The 16,400-nt window shown below is 38.8% G+C and overlaps 1 protein-coding gene across 2 annotated transcripts in view; it reads right to left on the bottom strand.

The window, feature by feature from the left end:
* Nucleotides 1-16,400, bottom strand: part of snx19b (sorting nexin 19b) — a 45,093-nt gene that overhangs the window by 13,864 nt on the left and 14,829 nt on the right. Inside the window, exon 11 of one of the 2 annotated variants that reach the window (XM_017436027.3) lies at nucleotides 15,282-15,408. In XM_017436027.3, the coding sequence (XP_017291516.1) occupies nucleotides 15,282-15,408 (127 nt within the window). Of the gene's footprint in view, nucleotides 1-15,281; nucleotides 15,409-16,400 lie in introns of those variants that run through there. The other variant, XR_005234545.1, reaches the window with a different exon arrangement.

Raw genomic sequence — 16,400 nt, 5'->3', positions numbered from 1 at the left:
TTGGCCAGCCGCCACTGATTCATATACCTTGAACTTTTTGTCACACAAACTTTAATGTATTTTACTGGGATTTTATGTGATAGACCAACACAAAGTAGTAAAACAATGCATGGTGTTCACATTTTTTTACAAATAAAATGACAAGTATGCCAAAGGGGTTGTGACTGTCAGAGTTGTCTGAAAAATGGCAAATGATCTCTTCAAAGTTTTGTGGACTTTAGAAGTTGTTCCCCAGGAGTTTAAAGATGCTGTCATAATCCATCTACAAGAGGAAAGGCCATCAGTAGCCCTGTGATTATCAGAGACATTTCATTACGCTCTATTGTAGGCAAACAATGAAAGAATCCTTCTGAACTATTTGAATGTCTACCTAGATCATGGTCTGCTGCCTGAGAGCCAGTGTGGCATCAGAAAAGACAGCAGAACCATTGACATGGTATTTACTGACAGCTCTAGAAGTGCCTGGAACAAAATGCTGATCTTTATACGGTATTTGGAGGCCTAACCAAATGATTTTAAACATTGTAAATGTCTTCATTCACCCCCCTTTCAAAAGACAGGATTTGATAGGGGGTGAAGGAAACCATTTACGTCAAACAAGAGAAACCAACTTTAAACAGAGGAGGAGATCTCAGATTTCAGCTTTCAAAAACCTATAATGGAGAGTTAAGCCTGATACTCAGTCAGTTTAACTCTAATCAACACCTTTATTCACGTGATCAAAGTGGCCCATTTATGAGTCAGGCAAACAAAGACCCTAACAAGCCTCTATTGTTAGGAGAACGAGAGTAATCTGCATGTGAATCTAGTTTACAGAACATCTCAGTTTTGAAAGCTTGAACTCCACACTCTCTGCTTTTTGAATTGATAAAGCTCCTCAGAAGAGCAGCAAAACATCTTCAGAGACAAAATAGAAGTCCAGTTGGTTTTGTTTTTTTAACCTTTTTTGGACATACATGAAAAGCTAACATTGGGTACTATTAACTTTGAAAAACAAAGTAAAAGACACTCAAACAGTCAAAGGGTCTGAGTCAACTAAATGACTGACACAATAATTAATTAGCAGCAATCAATCTAAAATAAATAAATAAACAATGCTTAAAATACTTGGCAGTAATCAATGACTGACACAACAGAATCCAAGCATGTGTAAAACATCAGCTAATTGACAGCTACAGTATGTATTAGTTGGATTTATTTTAGTTACTATTTAAGGTCAACACAGACACACACAACTAGGTCCTGTTTAAGCTAAAATAAACCTAGAGCCAGATTTCAACAGACAAGATGTCATTGCACAAGTATGTCTCTGGAGGGAAAAGATGAAATGAGACTTTGGATCCACATCTCAGTCCCAGAGCTCAGGTGAGTGATGAAAACAGACACTAAGGGATGTACAGAAGGTAAAGTCATCCATCTTTATTAAGATGTGCTCATCATTTACAAAGTTATTTCTGCAAACATCCCAAAGGTGTTAAAGCACACAGTACTTGTGTTCTAACTTTATCAGGAGTGTAGACAATAATGAGCTGCATTCATTTTCATGTTCTGCCAAAGAAGGAGTTTAGTGTCACTACAACCCTCTAAGACCAAATAAGAATAAACACAGACAGAGGCTGGCTGATTTAACTGCTGGCACATTAAGGCAATGGTGATATGTTTCATAACCTTTAGAAGTAATCTAGCTATTTCACCTATCTTATCCCCCACTCCAACCTCTGCAGCAGAAAAGGACAGGCAATCTGCAACAACATAATATCAGAATATATTTACAGCTCAGAAACAAAAGAATGAAAGGAAACAAATAGCAAAGTAAGTAATGGCATGCACAAACATGTTAGTGACATTACATGTGAGATATAAGCCACTCAGACAGCCTGATGTCACCGTGACCACATCTGACTGTTTCATCGCAGGAACAATCTGTCCAGATACGGCATACTTCACCGGCTCTCACTCTGTTATGTAACAAGCACATTTTCTTTCCAGCACTCCTTTCCTTTTTCCCACCAACACCAAGTCTGTCATGTATATCTCAACTATCTGACCAACAGAGCACTTAGACTGAGAGTAAATTCTTGCTAACAGGAGAAGCATGGATTTCTAAACAGGCTCTTTTGATTACACCTCTTCTGGACATGGGACTCATATATCATAGAACAGCCTTAAAACAGAAAAGCAAAGGAGACTAGTATATTCTCCTCATTGCAAAAACAACCAGCAATGTCAAGGTATTGAGAAAGATCTCATTTATGGGGCGATTATTAAGAGTAAGATTTAAGTTCATGGTTTCCTCACATCATGAAGAATCATTTGATCCTCTGACACAAACAAAATATAACTAGAGAAATTGCATTTTCTGCCAAAAAAAATACAGTGTGAATGCCTGAATGACTTTGCTATAAATTAGCACAACAAAAGCTGAAAGCCAAGACTGGCAAAATAGTAGCTAAAGCAAATTTCAAATAGCACAAAGTTTTTTAAGGATTCGAAGAGCTCTCAATTCATTTCAATGAAAAAGAGTTGTAAACAAAGTTAAATCATTCAAAAAGTAGAAAATTTACAAAACCAGACACAGCTGTAATGTCCTGAACAAGCTAAACATTATACAAATATATGAACAGACAAAACAGCTGAAAGTGAGCTGAAGTAGTTACAGTTCGAAAAACATTGAAGAAACTATGAATAGGAAAATGGTGTGAATGCTGACTTAGCATTCACACTCATAAAATGTCTAATAGATATAGGGATTGAAGATGCAGCAGACTAACTGTAAAATGAGCCGTTTATTCATCTCATATGGATGTGCTCAAAGCACGACAGCATGGAGCTATATCCTGGTCCTGATGCTTTTTAGCATATATTTAGGACAGGCAAAAAGGAGCAATTGTAGCAAATAATAAAGCTGTATACAATTAATATACAATTACAATTACAATTGTAACACATGAATGTTATTAATTGTGCAATTAAATTAAACTATTAAGACATTAAAATTTGGTGCAACGTCAATTGTTGAACCTTTTCAAGTGTGAGATAGCAGATTTTCTAGTTGGGACAGTACATTCTTCCATACATTTTACCTCTCCTCCAAAAAGTTAGTCAGAACTCACATCTTCATGAACCATGAAAAGACAAGTTGCATCCATTTAAACACCAATGATTACAATGAAAAGCTACACGTGTAAAGTTTTTTTTATAAATATTTTTGTTGTCCCAGTGACAACATCTTCAGACATTTTATGTAATCCTCCTGTTAGCAGTACTTTGGTACTTCCAATATCTACATTTCAGGTGAATCTAAATAAAATGTTGGTCAAATTAAAATTTGATCTCACCATAATTCTTAATTTAACAAATCCCTGCTGTAGCTAAAGAACTGCAAAAAAAACAACATATTTTTAATATTTTATAATAAGAATAAAGTAGGTCAACATTTTAAAGGAAAATTTAGGCCTTATTGATGTGATAAAATAGGAGTACTGCCATAATAAACATTTGACACAAACAAGTGTTTTCCACATATTTCTGCTGTATTTTACTGATACTGTTAGCAGATGGACCTTGCTTCAAAGTAGACAAAGAGAGACTTCTAGTTGCTAATGAAGACTAGGAAAGTGTTTATATGAACTCCTAGTATCCTGGATCCTGGTTTTGATAATATACAGTTTACACAAAAATTGAGAGAGGTGGTTTACTGTATCTAAGAATGCATGACCATTTAAGAACACAAATGTCTGACTGCGTAAGTCAATCACACATCATTAGCATCTCTGACTATGTAAGCTAGATCCGACATTCTCCAAAATAGTGAAGCGATGTGCCTATGGATTATGTAAATCAGACAGTAGATATCCCAAGAGTTTGTCAGGGGGAGTCGTGTTTTTTCCCTTCCCAAAGCCGAAAACCCAACTGGAGTGGTGTCTACAATGGATAAAACAGATGACCAGTCTTCAAACCACTGGTATAAACTCAGGAATGACTACAAAAACTTAATAAACATCCAAGGCAGTTGTGCGCTCCAGTACTTTGAACCAATTTACATGTCTATTCACTGTTAAGACCAGCAACTTTAAAGACACCTGCCAGCTAAAAACTGAGAAACAAAAAAAACAAAATAGCATTCAAAAGACTTCAAAATGAGTAAAACATACACCACAATGTGGTCATGAGCTAAACTGTGCAACAAAGAGTCAGAACCCACTTTCACTAGAGCCAAACAACTTGCTCACCACTGGTGAAACCTAAGAGGGACACTGGATGTCAGACACAGATCCCTTGGTACTAATTAACAGCATAACAGAAGCAGAACCTGAGTGAGCAAAAGAAAAGACTGAGTGGGAGGGCTCTCCAAGACAACTGTTGACAGGAACTAAATCTCCTGTACTCCCTGTTACCTTTACTCGTATCATCAAGCTGTCAGTGAGAACTCGTGCTGCCATTTGAACTGTTTATGGAAGTATTAATATGCTGTTTTAGGGAGTAAAAATAAATAACTATGTCATTGTAAAACAGGTGCAGCAAAGACTAGCAGAGAAGGGTGTCAAAAGACATTTAGTGAAGGAGAACATGCTGTGAATTTACATTCCAGTTTTTTTACACTTGAAATGCAGTAAATTATCTGCATGTTATTGGTATAATTTAATATACGTTTAATATTAAATGGTGCCATTGGTGAAGACGTGACAGTAAAGTTACATTTATCCTGTGGTTAATATCTGAACTGGAGCTGTCTGATGATAACCAAAAGCTTATTAAATAAAATAAGGTCTACAACTAGGTTTAAAAATGTTCCATTAAGATCAACAAAAGTTATATCTTTACAATTATTTTTTCATAGGTGACTTTACATTTGCTCCATTACATTAAAAGTAGAAACAACATATCTGTTCCACTGCAGGAAAGGTTGGATTGTAAAGGTGCATCAAGAAAAAATATCTGATAAAACTAGGAGCACTTAGAGAGCACAAAAACCCTGCAAAGGCCATGGAGTCATTAAAACATTGTAGGATCTGAATAAACACCAAAACTTATTGTTTTTTGTGACAAACCAGACATTTCCTGAAAATTTTGTTAAAATCTGTTCATTCGATTTAAGTAATCTAATCTAGTTGAGTCATATTAGCATAACGAATATCAACATAAAAGCAATACCCTGCAAGTCTTTGTTTCCAACAAGGAGGAGCCCACAGAGGAGCAGTAAAACCATTAGCAGGGTGGATAGAAAAAGAGCATCATGTACTGTATGTGTTGAACTAAAAATGTCAGCCAGTGTTATGTCCTCAATACTAAAGCAGGGAATGTTCCAAACTTACAGCGTGTTACTGGGCACAGTAAGGCCACAAACAGCTTGTCAACAAAAATTCCTTCATGCAATTTGATTCATTGCAAATATAATAATACAGTATTATCATCACTAACCCATTTTCTCAATGTCACTGTTGAAGCCCACGTTTTTCAATGAGCATAAGTGTCAAAAGATATGCTTTGTTATTTCCAAAACAACCTTTTTACTTATCATTTATAAAAACATTTTCAAACAGCAGTTTCTTGATATATATATATATATATATATATATATATATATATATATATACACATACACACTGCTAAAAAAAATAAAGGAAACACTCAAATAACACATCCTAGATCTGAATGAAAGAAATATTCTCATTGAATACTTTGTTCTGTACAAAGTTGAATGTGCTGACAACAAAATTACACAAAAATCATCAATGGAAATCAAATTTATTAACCAATGGAGGCCTGGGTTTGGAGTCACGCACAAAATTAAAGTGGAAAAACACTACAGGCTGATCCAACTTTGATGTAATGTCCCTAACACACATCCAAATGAGGCTAAGTATTTTGTGTGGCCGCCACATGCCTGTGTGACCTCCTTACAACGCCTGGGTATGCTCCTGATGAGGTGGCGGATGGTCTCCTGAGGGATCTCCTCCTAGACCAACTCCTGGACAGTCTGTGGTGCAACGTGACGTTGGTGGATGGCGCGAGACATGATGTCCCAGATGCTCAATCGGATTCAGGTCTGGGGAACGAGCGGGCCAGTCCATAGCTTCAATGCCTTCATCTTGCAGGAACTGCTGACACACTCCAGCCACATGAGTTCTAGCATTGTCCTGCACGAGGAGGAACCCAGGGCCAACTGCACCAGCATATCGTCTCACAAGGGGTCTGAGGATCTCATCTTGGTACCTAATGGCAGTCATGCTACCTCTGGCGAGCACATGGAGGGCTGTGCGGCCCTCCAAAGAAATGCCACCCCACACCATTACTGATCCACTGCCAAACCGGTCATGCTGAGGGACATTGCAGGCAGCAGATCGCTCGCCACTGCGTCTCCAGACTCCGTCACATCTGTCACATGTGCTCAGCATGAACCTGCTTTCATATGTGAAGAGCACAGGGCGTCAGTGGCGAATTGGCCAATCCTGGTGTTTTCTGGCAAATGCCAAGCGTCCTGCACGGTGTTGGGCTGTGAGCACAACCCCCATCTATGGACGTTGGGCCCTCATACCATCCTCATGGAGTCGTTTTTTAACCGTTTGTGCAGACACATATGCACATTTGTGGCCTGTTGGAGATCATTTTGCAGGGCTCTGGCAGTGCTCCTCCTGTTCCTCCTTGCACAAAGGCGGAGGTAGGGGTCCTGCTGCTGGGTTGTTGTCCTCCTACAGCCTCCTCCATGTCTCCTGGTGTACTGGCCTGTCTCCTGGTAGCGCCTCCAGCCTCTGGACACTACGCTGACAGACACAGCAAACCTTCTTGCCACAGCTCACATTGATGTGCCATCCTGGTTGAGCTGCACTAACTGAGCCACTTGTGTGGGTTGTAGAGTCCGTCTCATGCTAGCACGACTGTGAACGCACCACCAACATTCAAAAGTGACCAAAACATCAGCCAGAAAGCATAGGTACTGAGAAGTGGTCTGTGGTCCACACCTTCAGAACCACTCCTTTATTAAGGGTCTTGCTAATTGCCAATAATTTCCACCTGTTGTCTGTTCCATTTGCACAACAGCAGGTGAAACTGATTGCTAATCAGTGTTGCTTCATAAGTGGACAGTTTGCTTTCACAGAAGTTTGATTTACTTGGAGTTATATTGTGTTGTTTAAGCGTACCCTTTATTTCTTTGAGCAGTATAGTGTCTATAGTTTGAAATAGACAAAAATAGCAAATACAAAAGCAAGAATTGAATTCTTTTTTTGGACTGATGACAAAGCCGAACTTCTACTTCAAGTCACCAAAAGACCATGAAGTGTGGATAAAACCTTTTCAGCCTTAAATTTTTTGGTGTAATAATGAGAGTTTTTTTTATCTGCTCTATTTAAGGCAATGTTATTGTTCATCAGTCAGCCTTGTCTGTTCGTTAAAGTACAGTATGCAAAAGTTTTACTATAGTTCACGTGTCAAACTCAAAGCCCGCGGGCCACATGTGGCCTGCCACATCATTTTATGTGGCCCCCCACAGTTTTACAGGAGGATGATTGACTTAAAATAGGTTTTTGGCACCAATTGGGATAAACTACATCTCCCACAATGCATTTTAAGTGTTACCACCCAACATTACGGTTTTTCACCACTAGAGGGCAGCAGCGTCACCATAAGCTGATTTTTGATGTTCCAGCGAATAAAACTGACATCAACAAGCTAACCTCAAAATGTCCAAGAAAAGAAAAATCGATTAAGGAAGACTATTTCATGAACGATGGGAAAACGAATACCTATTTACACATCAAGGTGAAAAGCCAGTATGTCTTTTGTGTTCTGGGACCGTGTCTGTCGTGAAAGAATACAATATACGTTGGCATTTTGAAACCAGACATGGAGCGAAGTATGCAAAAATTAGCTTTCAAGAAAAACAAAAGATTGTGGCAGAATTAAGGCAGATTGCAATTGCAGCAGAATTTGTTTACAAAAGCTACAGCCAAAAATGATGCAGCAGTGAAAGCAAGTTTTATTGTGGCTGAAGAAATCACCCGAGCTTCAAAATCTTTCTCGGAGGGTGCATTTTTGAAGCAGTGTATGATAAAGGTGTGTGAGCAGGTGTGTCCTGACAAGGTACAGATTTTTCAAAATGTCAGTTTGTCAAGAAATACCATTGTGGACCGAGTTAAGCAAATAGACAGAGATTTAGCGACACAGCTGACCGAAGACATAGGCAGCTGTCTTGCTTTTTCATTAGCTGTGGACAAAAGCACAGACAACGTGAACACAGCGCATTTGTCAATTTTTTATAGAGCCGTGAAGCAAGACCTCTCCGTCACCGAGGAGCTCCTAGATATAGTAGCGATGCATGGGACCACAACGGGCTGGGATATTTTTGATGCAGTGGAAAAATCTGTCAGTAAAAATAAGTTGCCGTGGGAGAGGTTGGTTGGACTAACTACAGATGGTGCACCTGCGATGTGTGGAGGAAAAACAGGCTTGGTTGGACTAATGAAGGAAAAAATGCAAAAAAGCAACAGTCAGACCCCGCTGATCACATATTATTGCATTATCCATCAGGAAGCGCTGTGTGGAAAGGTTCTGGAGCTGGATAACGTGATGACCACTGTCATGAAAACAGTGAACTTTATTCGGGTGTGTGGCCTGAATCACCACCAGTTCCAGCTGTTCTTGCAGGAGTTCAGAGCATGAAGATGTGCTGTACCACACCGAAGTATGGTGGCTGAGTAGGAGGAAAGTCCTTGAGCGATTTTTTGAACTTTGAAAAGAAATTGATCTTTTCATGCAGAGTAAAGGAAAACCCTTGTCTGAACTGTCTGATCCGAAATGGCTCTATGACTTTGCTATGTTATGTGACGTCACCGAGCATCTAGCTCAGCTAAATCAGAAACTCCAAGGACGTAACCAAGTCATCACACAGATGTTCAACATGATCATAGCTTTTCAGTGCAAACTCAATCTGTGGAAGTGCCAGGTGGAACAAAACAATCTCAGACACTTTCCTGCTTGTCAAATCATCTCGGCCTCAGCTCCCGGTGCTTTTTCGTGTCCCCGGTTAAAAACCAAACTAACTCAGTTAATAAACGATCAGCGCTTTTCTGACTTTAAGTCGCAGCACTCTGATTTTGGCGTCTTTGCCAATCCTTTCACTGCTGATGTCTGCGGTGCGCCGCCCCACCTTCAGATGGAGTTAATTGAGCTTCAAAGCGACAGTGGCCTGAGAGCGAAGCTCCGTGATGTTTCTATCTGGGACTTTTACCGTCTACTGCCCCCTGATTTGATGCCTCAGCTTCGAATTCACGCAGTCCGTGTTTTGTCGATGTTTGGGAGCACCTACAGATGTTTTCAGTGATGAATTTAAACAAGAACAAGCACAGATCGCGAATTACAGATGAAAACCTCCATGCTGTTTTGCGGATTGCCACAGCACAAGAACTAAAACCAGACATCGACGCACTGACCAGGGGGAAACGGTGCCAAACATCCGTCCAGAAAACATCGGTAAGCAAAAAAATGAATTAAAATTGAATGAATGTAAAACTAAGACTAAGTATACTAGATTATGCATGTAGTTGATTGATTTTGCTTGTGTTTTGTTTTGTGTTTATTTGCAGAACATGACCTGTGAATGAGGATGTGTGTGATGGTGTCAGGGTGAAGAGGGATCAGCTTTGCGTTCATGAACGGGCAGCTTCACCTCATTGCTTTGTTGTTCTTCTGTGAAACACATGTTGGTTGTGCCATAGATAACAAAAAAATACAGATACAGAGTGGGTGAAGCCTGAGAGTTAATTCAGAGTTAATTTATTGAGAGTTAATATCAAAACTTGTTTTTATTCTTTGTTTGCTTACTTTTAAAAAGTAATTTAAGTGTTGTAACTTTTAAACTGAGCATTACTTTTTTACATCTATGCAAACTCAAATGTAATATTTAAAACTTGAATATATAAAATCAGTTACTTAACAAAATAAGGTGTTTAATTTATTTTTAAATTTGTATTTTCTGACATTTATACCAAGGTGCCAGTCCTTCAGAGCTACCACCCTTCAATTTTAGATGCATTCCTTCTCTAGCACATCTGGATCAAATGAATGACTCGTTACTAGGCCTCTGCAGAACTTAGTTACTGCTAATGAGGGAAGTCTGCCTTTTGCCTGGAGTGTGTTGTAGCAGGGATGCATCTAAAAGTTGCAGTCTGGAGGACGGGACTTGACACTCCTGATTTATACTGTCATTGTGGCCCGCTGAGGGCAGCCAATATGCTAAAAGTGGCCCTCTGTTAAATTGAGTTTGACACCCCTGCTATAGTTGATAAACTAGCAACTGCAGCACAAACAAGCATTTGTTATTGTTGTTACTGTCAATGTGTCTGTAACACTTGGGATCGTAGGTTAGAGGTAGGTCTATGATATTATAGTTTTCAAAAGTTTCTCTCTTGGCTGTTTACACAATAATGTAAAAGTGGAATTTCAAGATTTTCTCACTCAAGAATCCTGTTTTGAAAAATACAGTTTAGGGGCTACTAAAACCTCTCTAATGTGAACAGGGCCTTAAAAAACTGTAGAGCCAAACTGTTGCAATGTTATAATTAATGCATTTCTCAAATTACATCCAGCAGCTAAAATATGTCTGAGTATGCCATAATAAAAGTTTAATTATTTTGTGTTGATGCCTAATAACCTAAGAGTTTAAACCAAGTAGAGTCATTTTCCATTTTAATGGGCAAAGGAAGCATTTCTTCCTTAATTTACTAGAGCCTGACAATAATCTGGCTTGAGCTGCATTTTCCATCCAGATCCTGTCCAACAGAAAGGAATACATTCTTCTTTAACTGGCCCACTTTCCACTCTATAAAAGATATCCCAAACCAGAACTTTGCTTTAGACCCCATTTGTGGTAGGAGATGACTTTACAGTCAGACCCTTCTCGTATGCACACAAACACACACACACACACACTCCAAGGCTCTTTTGTGTGGATTCTTCAATGGCACAAATTTCTAAATAAAATTCTGAAAGACATGAAATAACTGGCATAGATAAAGTTTTGCTGCCTGAAGCTTCCTAATGAACAGCTGTTAGATTATACAAAAACTTCCACAATGCATATACATCCTGTCTGTTCAAGCAGAAATCTGGCCCATATGGGGTTTGAGGATCAGTCACTGCCATGCACAAACATCAAATAAATACATTTATTACCATCCTATGAATTCAAAGTTGAGCTCATTTTTAAGCCAAATCATACAAGCTTTTGTATCACCTCTACATTTTTACATTTATCCAGTTTGGGCATGCAGAACAAACTACATAGTGTGGTCCACCACCTCTTTATATGATGTGATTTCAGGAGGTAAAGAAACATCAAATATTTACTGTCCATTCCTGCACCAGATGCTTGTGTAAGTGTCAAAATGAAATGTCAGAGGGTCACATATTCATTCTGAGGTCAACATGGAAACATGAGCAACACTGTAGGCTTTGCAATAAAACACCTTTACTTTCTGATTTAGCTCCAGTTTGGCTAATCATGATGCATGTGTGTGAAGCCTATAATCCTGAAAATACAAATCAGAACATCAAGGATTCTGATTACTGATGGTACAGAAGGAGCAAATTCAAACTTAACATAGACTCCTCCAGTTTAAAAAGAACGGTTACATATAATTAGATTTTACTCTCTACAGTTAGTACAACTAATACATGCCATGTGCTGAAACAGACTTAGATTTCACAGCAAATACCCTCTCAGGGCATTGTGTGCAGACTGAAGTGCAGAGTTAAAAACAGGGAGCCACAACAATTTCTTTTGCCAAGGTTTTGTCTGGACAGCAAAAGCTGTCTCAAACATGTTTTAGAGGCAGAACAGCAAGCTCAGAAGGTTTTAGTCCACAGACCTGGACCTTGTAAACTACACTTGGAATGTTGAGTAAAAGATGTAATGCTAATTTTATGTCAGCCCTTACAACACTTGTTACACTTTACTCCCAAGTCAGGTGAACATGAAGGTCATTAGAAACCATCTGGATGCCATGGGTGTAAATTTTCAGTCTTGAGCAACGTGGTGGAAAGAACTGACCATTATATATATATATATATATATATATATATATATATATATCCATTGTCTGTGCTTTATTTGTAACTGGGGCCATTTCTCTGACAGTTTTATTTGCAATGTTTCCATCAAGAACAGTTCATTGTTGTCCTCTCGTCTCAACCAAAAACAGTTGATGAGAGAAGAAAGTGGCCACACGCTGAGCACCACCACAATGCTGACAGACTGTTGCCTCAAATATAAATCGAGCAAACAAAAGCACAAGGCATTCATACTTGGTTGGTGGAAGTTCTTAAAATAGAGGTTTGACGATCAATGTCAAGCAACGATATTCTGGTTGTGACACCACAGAGAACGTGAGGTCAAGCCACAGCAGAACCTGAGAATATTGTCTGCATGTTCAGGATACTGGAAGCAGCAGCTAAAACTATCTGTGGCACATGCCCTGGTACTTAATGTCAGATATTCTCTTCAGGGCCAAACATCACAGGCACGCATGTATGCACATGGACTAACACACCTTATAACGAACAGAATCAACAAATGACAAGTAATCAAAAGATGGCAGCAAGTTTTTCAGTTTCTACAGCTGGGATTAGTAACATCTTTTTTAAAGATGCAGAATATAGCAAAAGGCTCACAGTCTTGTCTAAAATACCAACTCCTATTGATGAATGACTCTAAAAGAGCCCTTGTCCCCCTGCAGCTCATAAACAGCCCTCTGAAATCCCCTTAAGGAAACATGTGTCTTCATGTTCTGACCTGGCTCAGAATGCAGACACAGGGGCCCTGTGAAACATAAACGTTTCCATCATTTATTCGCTGCAGAAATCCTTGTTGAAAAGACTTTAAGCCGCAGCAGCAAAGTTTACTCAGAAAACAGTTGTTAAAAAACCATTTAAAAAAATTTAGCTACATCCCATTGATTTAGCTAAAATGTCTTAACTATTAACAGGCGATTCGATAATGTCCAAACCTGGCTATATGTTACTCCTTAACATCTGCCAATTGCAGATACCTTTTGCCTTCCAGAAGTATTCATTACAGTAGTCTTTCTATTTTTTTGCCTTAAAGCCTGGAATTTATTTAGATTTTTAATTTAATTAAAATCAACAATTCTGCAAATAAATATTTCAGGTTAATAAAGTTTAATGGAGTTTTTTTTCTTGTTTTAAACCATTCTTCAAAACATAAAACTGAAAAATGGTGTATGCATATTTAATCGAATCCCTAAACCTTGTAGAGTCACCTTTTTAAGCAGTTACAGCAGGGAGTCCCTTCAGGTCGGTCTCCATGAGTTTAGAACATCTAACCACAGGAATCTTTGTCCATTCTTTATAACAAAACAGTTGTGTTTCAGAACTCGTCCTTCAGGTTGAGTGGTTGTTACTTGTGTACATCCATCTATTTTCTTTACCTGACTTCCCAAGGTCATGGGAAGCTGGTGTCTACCTCCAGCAGTCACTGTGTGAGAGGTGGGGTACACCCTGGATGGGTTACAAGTCCATCACAGAGACAAACAACCATTCACACTTTCATTCACACTTAGGGACAATTTAGAGTTACCATTTTACCTACCATGCATGTTCTTAGTCTGAGAGAGGAAATAGGAGCACCTGGAGAAAACCTATACAGGAAGAGAACATGCAAACTCCACACAGAAGGGCCAGGAGGCCAACCTACAACTTTATTGCTGTGAGGCAACAGCTCTAAATACTGCTCAGCCATACCACAAGATAGAGAACCATTCACAATCTCACTCACACATGGTGATTATTTAGAGCTATCAATTCACCTAACATGCATGTTTTGGACTGTGTACATCAGTCTTTAAATCAAACCAGAGATTCTCAGTTGGACTAAGGTCTGGTCTTTGACTGGATCCCTCCAGGACCTTTAACTGGTTCTCCTTAAACCAGTGAAGTGTAGCTTCAGCAGTGTGTTTAGGGACATTGTTCTGCTGGAAGGTGGACCTCTGTTCTAGTCTCAAATCTCTGAAAAACCCCAACAGGTTCCTCTCAAGGACTTTTCTGTATTTTGCTCCACTGGTCTGTTCTTTAACTCTGCTAACTCAGCTGATAACCAGTTTCTCAGTTCCTATTGATGAAAAACATCTCTACAGCATAATGCTGTCACCACCGTGCTTTACTGTTGGGATGGTCTTCTCAGTGTGATTAGAGGTGGTAGATTTGGTCTCATCTGACCACAGTGCCTTCTTCCATGTGTTTGGGAAAGAAATTCTGAACAGTCAAGCTTTTTTCCCCCTTCTTCTTTAAGCAATGTCTTCTTCCTGCCACTCTTCCATGTAGCCCAGCTCTGTGCAGCTTACAGTGACCCTATGGAAAGATCCTCCCATCTTTACAAAAGAGCTGCTCAGCTCCATCAGGGTTATCTTTGGCCTACTGGATGCTTATCTGAATAATGCCTTCCTCAGCCGCTCCACGTGTTTTGGTGAGCAACACTCTTTTGGTAGGGTTTGTGTGGCAATAACAGTCAGTAGATGTGCAAAGCTGATAGAAACATACCCCAAAAGACTTGCAGCTGTAAATCATGTATCATTGTCCTTCCACCTCACAATTACATGCTACTTAGTGTTGATCTATCACATAAAATCCCAGTAAAATACTTTAAAGTTTGTGGTAGTAAATGACAAAATGAAGAAATGTTCTAGGGCTGTGAACTCTTTTTTTTTTTTAGGTAGAACTGTCAAAGTTTCAAGTATGTCTGCATGGACCTGTATGCTCCTAATGAGACAGTGACAAATGAAAACAGTGCAGAAGGTTACAGCTCATGTCTTTGCTCTGATGCTTTGTTTACCAGAGGATCTGGGATGTTCTACATGCTCATCTAGCAATAGATGTAAAAATGTCTGAATGGTCACAGATTTTTTTTTAGCTGACTTGTCTTTGTATCTACTTAGTTTTATTGCAGTATATTTTTGTATAACAGCATAAGCCTGGAAACAGAGAATACAGTTTTTGTACATGAGAACATGTTTGCATGTGAGCAGAAAGATCCAGTGATCAGTCTCAAGCAGAATAAATGTAGAAAGATATTGATTTATTTAGTGTTTGCGGTTTTTGTCTAAAAACCGATACCCATTGCTTGTTTGTTTTTTTAAGGATGTGTTGTGTTTCTTTTTTGGACACAAAAATGTAAAGTTTTCAGTCAGACAAGTTTGAATTAAATCTGATTTTTGTTATGGCACTCTCTTGTTGCATCCTACCAACATTAAAATAATCTAATGTGTCACCTGTTAATAAAGGTTCCAAACAGCAGCCTGATGGTCCTCTGGATGTTTTCAGTGCACAGCCAGCTCCACTGCTTCTTCATCAGCAGACAAAGGATGTTCAGAGCCACATCAGCCAGCACCATCTCACCTGCAGTACCAACAACACACATCAAAACACGATTCATTGTGACATACTACAAAATAAATACTTTGCTGCAGATGCAACAATTCTTTGTTTAAATGCATATTGGTTAAAAATTGTGCAGCATCTGACTAATCTGCAAAAAATATTAAACTAAACACCTTTTCACAATCATGAGCCTAATCTGTTTATGTTTGATAAAGGTGCAGGTTTAATGAGCACTAGGCACCACTTTATACATTCATTAACACTGCCCTCTTGTGGTTAAATTATGAAACTGCTGGTTTTGCAGAGGGCAATCTAAACTAGAAGAGAGAACATTTCTGCTACATTTGAATAAATGTTTTTGTTTTTCACAGGGTTCCTTCCTACACGATTTCCATTTTGAAATATTGTACGCTTCCAGACCCAAATACAAAAATAATAATTGCTGATTTTTGAGCCATTTTTGTTGTCAAGAAAATCTGTATATTAAAACTAAGTTCACATTTTTAGTAAAAAAAAACCATTTGTATATTTTACGGTTGAGCTCCATTGTAACTGAAAAAGTTATATGCTGCATAAAGAAAAATTAATAATCTACAGTATTACAGCCATACACCACTGAAGGTTTTGAAAGTAACTTTGGGTTCACAGCAGGGGTGGAAATTAGCACCCGCCACCGGCCAAATGCGGGTAAATATTTGAAGTGGCGGGTGAATTTGATCAACACACGCCACTGTGGCGGGTTTGCAATTTGAACAGAAAAGGTGTTATTTGTCCTCTAGACATATAGGGGGCAGCAATGTGCTCGAGTTGCTGCTGTTACGTCGAGCCCCGTTCCCCCATCAGATACGGTTCCCCCTGCGTCTCCATAAATAATGACTTATCTATTAACAGAATTGATTAGAGGGGCAAATATTTCTCATTAAAAAACAAAAAAAACATAATTCTTTTAAAAATAAAATGTGCTAATAATATCATAATACAGAGGAATAAACACAGGTAAGGAGTTGTTG

The sequence above is a fragment of the Kryptolebias marmoratus genome, linkage group LG2 (assembly GCF_001649575.2).
Source record: "Kryptolebias marmoratus isolate JLee-2015 linkage group LG2, ASM164957v2, whole genome shotgun sequence".
Lineage (NCBI taxonomy): Eukaryota > Metazoa > Chordata > Actinopteri > Cyprinodontiformes > Rivulidae > Kryptolebias > Kryptolebias marmoratus.
Note: the sequence above shows the minus strand (reverse complement) of the source record. Positions and strands in the feature narration are given on the sequence as shown.